Genomic DNA, 9,475 nt, shown 5'->3' with positions numbered 1-9,475 from the left:
TGGAAGGAGCCTGAAGCCCAACTTTGTTACCTCACATCCAGTTGAGACTCAGGCCTGGGCAGGAAATCAACAGTGTAAAGGGGGGCAGACAGCGCACTCAGGAAGACAGATGCAGGAAAAGCCCACAAAGGAGAGTCAGAAGCAGCCAGTTTTTCTGTTTTGCTTTACAAATAAAATGAGAAAGAAAGGAGCAGAGTTTGACAGGTTGTAGTCAAAGAAAACTGTCCACTGCATCGACAACATTGCAGAGGGCACGCTATCTAAATCTCTCAGGTCAGCTCCACTGCCCTATTTGTTTCTGCGTTTTTGCAATAACAAACTTTTTCATAGTACTTGCAATGGCATCATTTCTCCAAAGGGATTGGGCGTAGGGTTTATTGAACCTGACCACATCTAACTCTAAATTTTCTTGTGCTAGACTCCTTATATATATGCCTATCTTCAGGCCTCCTGACCCAGGGTACTTTGGGTTGTCACAGATCAACTTCTTGCTTCATGCAGAGATTGAAGAATCTAAGTGGACACTAACTTGGCTTCTATCTCAAATGATATTATCCCACTAGTATTTTTAAATTAAGGAACAATTTAAAATGTTATTATACATTTCACTTATGTTCATCATGTCATTATTTTAAAAACTGAGTCAACTGCATAGACTTTTCCCATCTTAGACAAACTTGAAAAGATTAGAGCCTACATTTATCAGACACTGGCTCATTCTTCTATTGAGCCAAGAATCCACTTTACAAAAATAAATCTAAATAATCTATATACCTGTAATTCCAGCACTCTGGAAAGCTGAGGCAGGTAGATCACAAATTTGAGCCCAGCCTTGGAAACTTAGCAAAATTGTCTCAAAATAACTAAGTCTCGGCGTGAAAGCTCTGGGTTCAATCTCCAATACCACAAATAAAATTTTTTAAAAAATCTTGATACCTGCCTACTTTATTCCTACATATCCTTAGTTGTGCAATGTGGAGTTCAGTACTATTATCTTCCAAAGGCCTAACCTGCAAATCCCATCCCAGTGGAGGTTACAATATAGGATGCTTCTGGAGGACACAAATATCAGCAAATGGTACTCTTGGAAGTCTGTGCATTTTACCTCGGGATACATGCTGGAGCTTTGTGTACTTGTTAGAGGAAGACAGCTAAGGCCCCTGCCTCTTCTACCAAGTGGGGATATTATGAGAAGTTCGTCATCTGTAAAGCAGAAAAAAGGGCTCTAGGAAACCAATCCTGTTGGTTCTCTGACTTCAAGACTTGCAGCCTTCAAAACCATGAGAAATAAAAGGTCTGTTTAAGTCACTCAATTAAAGCAGCCTGATTAAGACAGAACCACTTTTCCTTACCTCTCTTGCTAATTCAAGCCTCTTCCAACAAGTGGGGATATTATGAGAAGTTCATCTGTAAAGCAGAAAAAAGGGCTCTAGGAAACCAATCCTGTTGGTTCTCTGACTTCAAGACATACCAAGTGGGGATATTATGAGAAGTTCGTCATCTGTAAAGCAGAAAAAAGGGCTCTAGGAAACCAATCCTGTTGGTTCTCTGACTTCAAGACTTGCAGCCTTCAAAACCATGAGAAATAAAAGGTCTGTTTAAGTCACTCAATTAAAGCAGCCTGATTAAGACAGAACCACTTTTCCTTACCTCTCTTGCTAATTCAATATACCCAGAAGTAAGCCATTTTAACTTTTCTATCATATTTTTGTCAAGAATGTCCTATATATGGAATTGTACAGTATGCAATCTTTTGCATAGCTTTTTTCTTAATTGTGGGATAGTAGTTCTAGTAGGACTTCCTGTATATTTATCCAATGTACTATTGATAGACCCTGACTGGATTTTTTTTCCCTATTATGAAAAAATCTGCTCAAAATATTCCTGTGCAGGGCCGGGGATTTAGCTAAGTGGTTCTGCTGCCTGCCTCGCAAGCACAAGGACCCAAGTTCAATTGCCAGTACCAAAAAAAACCAAAAAAAAAACAAACCAACAAAAATATTCCTGTGCAAGTTTAGTAATGTTATCTTTTTAGTAAATACTCAGTTAAAATTGTGCAGGCATAGGGTGGTATGAACAACAATTAGAATTTTTCCAAAAGCATCAGGCCAGGACTTACACTCCTGTAGCTGTGTGTGAGTACTCTGGTAGATGTTTTGCAGATGTGGAGTGGCCTTTTTATTCATTCTGAAGTGTGTGGTGGGATCTGGAAGCATGATGTGCTATAATTTCATTACCATTCAATTCTAATTATTTTTTCATTTCTCTTGTGACTTTCTGACCCATCGTTATTGTAGAAGTCTGCTGTTTAGTACATTCCTTAGTACTGGGAATTTCCTCATTGTCTAGTTTCTACAGCTTTCTAATTTTATTTAACAGTGGTCAGAGAAAACAATGCACGATCTGACTCTTAAAAAGCCTTTATTTTTGAAGAGTAGCTTTAAGTACAGCAAAACAGAAAGGAAAGTATGCAGAATACTCCTTCCCCGCATGGACTAATCCAGTGGTGGCGAACCTATGGCACTAGTGCCACTGCAGGTTATCACTAAAGGCTCTAAAAGGTTTGCCATCGCTGGTTATCAAGAACTCCCCCAGACTGGCATATCTGTTACCTGATGAACCTACACAGTCTTATCACAACTATCCAAGTCCACAGCTTGGAGTTTAATCTTGGTGCTGTGGTTCATGGGTTCAGGCAGATGTGTGAACTGTGAAGGACATGTCCTTGTCTGATCCAGCTCTTCCCAATTTTTCCTTAAACTTGCCTTCCTTTTAGCAGTCACTTCTAAATTCTGAACTGAATGGGATGCGCTGGACTAACCTTCATTCCCCTGGATTCTGCACATGCTCACGCCTATGGTGACCACCCAAGGAAATCTTGCCTTCATCTTCCATCTTTCTTATTCACTCACAACACTTTATTAGCCCTTAGCATTCACATGGACTTTAATACTTATTTACTTGTCTGTCCCCCTTTCTACACTAATTTTGTGACAAGGGCAGGTGGTGTAGTCACGGTACCCAGTGTTATACACAGCGGGGTTCAGTAAACAACTGTATATGGAATGATTCTGTAGGCACAGTTGGGGCGCTTAGGTAGGATTAAATTAGGGAACTCAGCCCCTTTCAGAAGTAGAAAGGAAATACCCTCTGTATCTCAGCTAGCAGGCCAGCAGCCTGTGGCTGAGACCTGCTTCTGCGTAGTTACACTAAGCTGACAGTCTGGTTTTGATAGCCGTCTACGTGCAGGTAACACTGTCCCTCCCAGGGCAAACTGCCAGGCCTACCCAAGTTCCCTGATTGGCCCACAAGACCAAAGCCCCAGCAACAAGCCCAATATCCAATCCAGTGCAGACACCCAGGGCGGTGGAGACTGGACCCCTACCCAATAAAACAGGATTGCAACCCTATTCAGCGGTGTCCTAGTTCTGGGAGCCCCCCACTGCTCTGGCGTGGCTCTTTACAACTTCCTCTTGTGATACCTACAGTAAAATCCCTTTCGCTTCTCACTGGTCTTGTCTTACTCCCCGAGCCTGGGGAGGATGAGTTTGGGAACCCTAGACGCCAGATCCACTAGAAATAACAATTCACCCTAAAACCAGCACCTTGCGACAAGGTCACCGCTTCCTAGTCCTTCAGCAGCGAGGCACCGGCACACCGAAGTCGGCTTCTCCGGCCGTCCTACTGCTGTCCCTCTGACCGACAGCACCAAACACGCGCAAGAGCAGGGCTTCGCTCCACACGCGGCGCGCTCCGCACATTCTCCCGGAAAGCGGCCACACCGGAAGCGCACAGGCCGGAGGTCTGCTGCTAATGCGACAGCTTGGCTTCGGCCAGCTGGAGTGCCGGGGACCGCACTGGGGGGCGTCTAAGCGGACGAGCCAGCAGCAACTCCAGAGGTGCAGAAGGAAGCGGAGCGGAGGACCCAGGTAGAGCGCTGAGCACACCCTTCAGCGCACCTCTTCCGGGAAGTAAGGTAGCGTCACCACGCTGAGCCTACGCGTGACGTCTCCGCGCAGAAGACCAATGGGACGGGAGAGGGGGCGGGCTTGCGGGAGGACCGGTTTCCGGCTCCGGTGGGTATTCGATTTAGCTTTGTGCTACGTGTCCCTGGGATCTGTGGTGGCGACCGGCAGGTAAGGGTGTTCGTGCCAAGAACCCGGCGGCGCAGCAATGCGAGTTGGCCAGGCCTTTGTGCCTCTCTGGAGCCGGGACCCAGGGCCCGGCCTGGGGAGGCCGCGGGGTCGGAGCCTCTGACTCGGGGCCGTCGGTGTCTGGACAGAGATTCCTTAGCGTCTTTAGGGTCCCAGTGATTACTTACAGTTTAAGACTTTACACCTCAGGGTCGAAGTTAAATGTGGTAGCGAGGAAACAGGCGCCGCTGTGCTCTCGTCCCGGACGTTTGCGGGATCTGCTGTATTTGAAGTATTTCGTGTACATTTTCCGTTTAATTGTCCACTGCCCACGCTAGATGGGGAAACCCGGGCTAGAGAGGTGTCTGGTTTGTAGGCCGATTTGAACCATCAGACTCTGGACCCATTAGCTGTTAATACCAGTGCCTTTCAAAGCTAAAATTGACATTTCTACGAGATAACAGATTCTCAGCAACCCTGTAAGACAGAGTATGTGACCTTGTTTCCTCAAAAGCTTTGTTCTAACCTGCGGGAGTTTGGTAGCTTCTCATAATCTGGATCTTGACAACGTGTGTGCTCTGCTATAAGTGAGAACGGTGCTTTTCTCATTGTCTTTGGTGTGTTGCTTTCCCGGAATTTACAAACATGATGTAAATTTAAAGAGTGCCTTTCTTTGTTTTTCTTTCAAGGTGGAATTGACCCATGTCAGGCATGAATTCATGGCCGGTTTCATGTATATGTTTATGTAATTCAGCAAGTCTGTGTCGTTTGGTAAATAATAATCATTCTTTCTTTCTTTTTTTTTTTTTTTTAAACAGGCAAGCATGGATCAGGTAATGCAGTTTGTTGAGCCAAGCCGGCAGTTTGTGAAGGACTCAATTAGGCTGGTTAAAAGATGCACCAAACCTGACAGAAAAGGTATTATGTTTATATAGAGAAGAAAATAAATCTTTGTTTTTCTAGGGCTTTCATTTAACATCTTCCTAATTAGTAGCCATTGCATTACTTTAATCAATATCTTTATTGATTCATTTGGGTTTCTTGTTTGGGAATATTATTCTTAAGTTATGTGTACTTCTTGTTTAAAGTTTTCTCTTTTGTGTATTTTCAGATGGTGTGAAATTATTTATTAGAGCCATGTTGTCCTTGTTGTATTTAAGTTGTCATATATTTTAGCATCTTCCATGTCACCACTAGAATTTGGTGTCCACTAATTGTATCCACTAATTGAGTAGAAGTTGGGATTATAATACAGAATATAATACATTATATGTAAATAAGTATAATAGAGAATAGTCCTTGTTTTCCAACCAAGAAAGTTATGATTCTACTTTCATTATTGGTTTGTTACATTAAAAAATTAAAGAAAAATATGTTATTCTCAAGTTTTTTTTGGGGGGTAGTTTGGTCATTTGCTGAGAAGAACAATTTTTTTCAGTATTTGTTGATAAGGTCGCTGAGACATGCATACACTTTTATTTCTGTGTTTACTCAAATATCAACAAAACATGGACATTAAAAACTTGTCAAAATCTTTTATATTAAGCGTCTCACTTTTTTAAAAAATTAGCTACTAGTCAAGGGAAGTGTACAACCAGTAAGATTATTCATGTTAGTGATAATTTCCCCCATACTTTGAATAGGAGTACAAAAAATTAATGGGAATTTTGTTTGTGAATGCAGAATTCCAGAAGATTGCCATGGCAACAGCAATAGGATTCGCTATCATGGGATTCATTGGCTTCTTTGTGAAATTGATCCACATCCCCATTAACAATATCATTGTGTAAGTAAACATTATTGAAATGGGCCATGCCTAGGAATGAATGAAAATGGAAACTGTTTGGGTTGAAAATTAGCCTTCTATTTCATCAATACACAGATACATCCCTTGATTCTTTAATGCTGTAGAGTCTACTGACATTGTTTTGTACCTGATAATTTAAAGTGCTTTATGTCTCACACCATCTTTACAGCACCTTGATCTGGGCATGATTTTCTTTAATAAATAAAGTCGTCAAGTAGCAGATGTACTGGATAGATACATCACGAAGTTTCCAGTGACAGAGGCAAATTCAGTCTTCTTTATGCTGTATCTTGTTGATATGTAAGGTGCAGAGCAAATCCTTGCTGTCTGAAAATCAAGACAGCTCACCTAGATTCGCATCCTCTTGATTATTACTTACTCTAACCTTGGCAAATTTACTTAACCTCTCTGTGCCCTGTTTATCCTATGTGGTGTATTCTTACTTGGATTGTAGTAAAGACTGAAAATGAGTTGGGTAAGACCTTACGTGTGACTCTTGACAGTAATGGCAGAGTGGTGTGGGCATATTGGAGAGGAGGGGAGAAGGCTGAGAGATGCCCACACTGTTCTTTTATAAATACTTTCACTTTTTAAATTTGTTACAAGTCCTTAGGAATCCCTGTGGCATCCAGCAGTTTGAGTAATCAAGTTAGATAATTAAGGTTAGTGGAGGACTTGGTATAAGTTTCGATGTTCTGTGATTTTATACTCATTGATTCTCAGTCTCATCTGCCATTTAGAGGTAATGATTCCTGTCATATTTTATGGTGTGATGGAGTTTGAAGCAATTAGTTAGAAAAGTTTCCTGAACTACGAATCTTTCAGACACTAGGCTTTTATCACTGGCAGTTGTGGAGTCGTCTTTCAAGGTGACTGTGGGAATGTTGTCAGATTGATTTCTTAGGCAGATTAATTACCTCAGTTGTTAAGCAGAGTGATACAGTAGGATCCTGAAGAGTTGGAAGGAACCAAGTCACTCATCTCTTTTGTTCACAAGACTTTTTTATGTCACTAATGAGAAAAATCATCCCTGGAATTGGGAAATCTTGGAAGGAAAACCAGAGACTGTCTCTGGCTGCAGTTTCCTAATGAGTAAAAAGGAGGTAGAGTAGCATCTCCCTCAGGTCCCAGCTTTCACTGCCCTCTGATTTGTTGTGGACGTTGGCTGTGTTAATCACTCACATTGTTCTTCAGTTTGCCCCTGGGAACAAAGTGTAACCCCTTTACATGTTTTGATATGCAAATGTGCCCTTCCCTTAGCTCTGCATTTTTATCTTCCTTGCCAGACTTCACTATCTCCTCTGGGCCACCCTTAGGCATGTGTGCCTGTCTTGTTAAGATTACAAATTTTGAGGCAAAAGTGTTTGGTTATTTATAGTAATTAAATACATAAACAAGCACACTTCCTGTAGTCCATTCCCTTTTGCATCCATTAAAAGCAGAGAGTAAATGTGAATTAAGTGCATCATGGACTCAGGGTTCTTTATCTCTGCATAGTGGTGATGCTGGTATCAATAACAGCTGACTATTGGCAAGTCCTTGCCTTGTGCCAGGGGCTGATCTTGCTCCTTGTGAGTCCCTCATTCAGTCCTCAGGAAAAGTGAGGCTCGCCCCATCCAGGTTGCCTGCGTCCTGAGTGGTGGAGCAGCTTGTGAATCTTGCAGTGTGAGTTGCTTGCTAAGTTGCCAAGTTGGTTTGTTAAAAAGTACTTTCAGATATTTTTTAATCTTAAAGTGAAGGTCAAATAAAACATTTTGTGAGAAAAGCTACAGAAAACTAATTCTTTTCATGTTATGCTATGATAGCTATAAAACTGAAACAATTTTTTTCCCTACTTGAAAGCCTAAATCACTGCTTAAATCCTTTTGAGGTGATAGCAAGGAAAACATAACCACAGGCTTTTCTTTCATTAGATCCAATTATTATCACATTTTTTCCAATTATAACAGTCAAGACTACCCATGATATTATAGTTTAAAGGAATTAAGCATTTACTGGTGGTGTGGTTGTAGCAATCTGTTTTAATGATTTAATAACAAATCAGTTAAAGTTCTTAGTTATGAAGTATTATCAAGGATACTTTATGATTCTGGTTATTTAGCATCACAGTCTGAAATGTGTATCTGACAGTACAGTTTTAAAATTTATGCTTTTGTTTGTTGTCTTTTGTTGTGCTGGGATCCATTCAGCAGTGCCAGCACTGTACCAGGGAGCTGCCTGCCTAGCCCTATGCCAGTCCTGCTCTTGGTTTTCACAGCATTGGGGATGTTTTAAGACAGTGTCCAGCCTACATTGCTCCAAACTTGGCTCCTCCTGCCGCAGTTTTCTGGAGAGCTGGGCAGCAGGCACCCACTTCTACACCTGCTCCAGCCCCGCTTCTCAGAATCTGCCCGATAAGGGCAGCCTTCATCCCCTCTGTGTTCACCTTCCAGGTGCCAGAGCTCCTGTGCAAGGCCAGGGGCTGTGGTTTGTGAAGTGTGGTGAGCAGTTGTACTAATCTGCATCTCTATTTCCAGCTGCTCTGTGGACCCCAGGATAACAAGCAGACTCCTCAGCCAATGTTCCTGTCACGTGATTAATATATTTTTGTCTTATGCAGAAAGAAATTATGCCAGACAAGCAGTGAGGGTTTTAAAATAAGGCTGTTCTGGAAGCCTCATTGCACTGAAGACCTTCTTGGTTCCAGGGTTTTAAAGTTTACTACACTTTTTAATGCTACCTTGAGGCACAGTGAGGTGCAGTTCTCAAGTAAATGGTTTTAATTCTGAAAAATTGTAGCATATTATGTTTCAAGTAATTGTTACTATTAAAATCATATGCTGCGCAAAACCAACCCAGTTTTCCTTCTTTTGCAGGGGTGGCTGAACATCTTTTAGAAGAATGTTTTTCTTCTTGGCATCTTAGGGGCTGAAGAAGCTCATGAAGTAAAAATTTGCCTATGTGCTTTGTGTTTTTCTTTTTCTTGTCCCCTGTTAATGTGTTTTCTATTTGTCAATTAAAATAATTTCAGAATAAACAAATTTCTCTTAAGATTCAGTGAGACACTGCACTCCTGGAGTGTTCTGTCTTACTGTTCTGTGCTCCTGCCATGAAATCCCCAGGCTGGCTTACAGATAGCAGGCTGTCTCACACTGCAGGCTGTGGAGTGTAAGATCACAGTGCCAGCAGGATTTAGTTTAAGGGCCGGATCCCGTTGCTTCCTGCTGAGTCCTCGCCTGGAGAATGGGACACAGGGTGGAGTCCAGGTCCCTGCTCATCAGCGAGGCCCCTCACTACTATCAGCTTCGGTGATGGAGTTCTTAACGTCAGTGTGGGAGGGACGTAACCTTCACTGTGAGATCAGTGTTTTCCTCCTGTGGAGCAAAGTGAGGTAAGGATACTAGAGAGAGGGACTCCTGCAGTCTGAGGGTGCTGTAGGAGTTTTGACCATCACTTCTGTTGTAAGCAGGGAGTAAAAAATGAGTCTGTTTCTATTTTAAAGGTATTCCATTACTTGAATTTGTGCATTGTTTTTTTTTTTTCATTTTCATGTTGA

The 9,475-nt window shown here is 42.1% G+C and overlaps 1 protein-coding gene across 1 annotated transcript; it reads left to right on the top strand.

Moving 5' to 3' along the window:
• Window positions 1–4,034: 4,034 nt before the first annotated feature.
• On the top strand, window positions 4,035–8,973 carry Sec61g (SEC61 translocon subunit gamma). Its single transcript, XM_010624870.3, has 4 exons — window positions 4,035–4,136; window positions 4,952–5,051; window positions 5,817–5,919; window positions 8,796–8,973. The coding sequence occupies exons 2-4, from the start codon at window positions 4,958–4,960 to the stop codon at window positions 8,803–8,805; spliced, it is 207 nt and encodes a 68-aa protein (XP_010623172.1). The 5' UTR covers window positions 4,035–4,136; window positions 4,952–4,957; the 3' UTR covers window positions 8,806–8,973.
• Window positions 8,974–9,475: the final 502 nt, after the last annotated feature.

This window comes from Fukomys damarensis, unplaced genomic scaffold (genome assembly GCF_012274545.1).
Source record: "Fukomys damarensis isolate Sample0158 unplaced genomic scaffold, DMR_v1.0_HiC HiC_scaffold_17, whole genome shotgun sequence".
NCBI classification, from domain to species: Eukaryota; Metazoa; Chordata; class Mammalia; order Rodentia; family Bathyergidae; genus Fukomys; species Fukomys damarensis.
This window is presented reverse-complemented; position numbering and strand designations above follow the sequence as displayed.

Bases quoted from the DNA above. Each gene is read 5' to 3' on its own strand.
- Sec61g (XM_010624870.3), top strand. From the start codon at position 4,958: ATGGATCAGGTAATGCAGTTTGTTGAGCCAAGCCGGCAGTTTGTGAAG. The intron at 5,052-5,816 runs GTATTATGTTTA...TTGTGAATGCAG, and splicing joins CACCAAACCTGACAGAAAAG to AATTCCAGAAGATTGCCATG.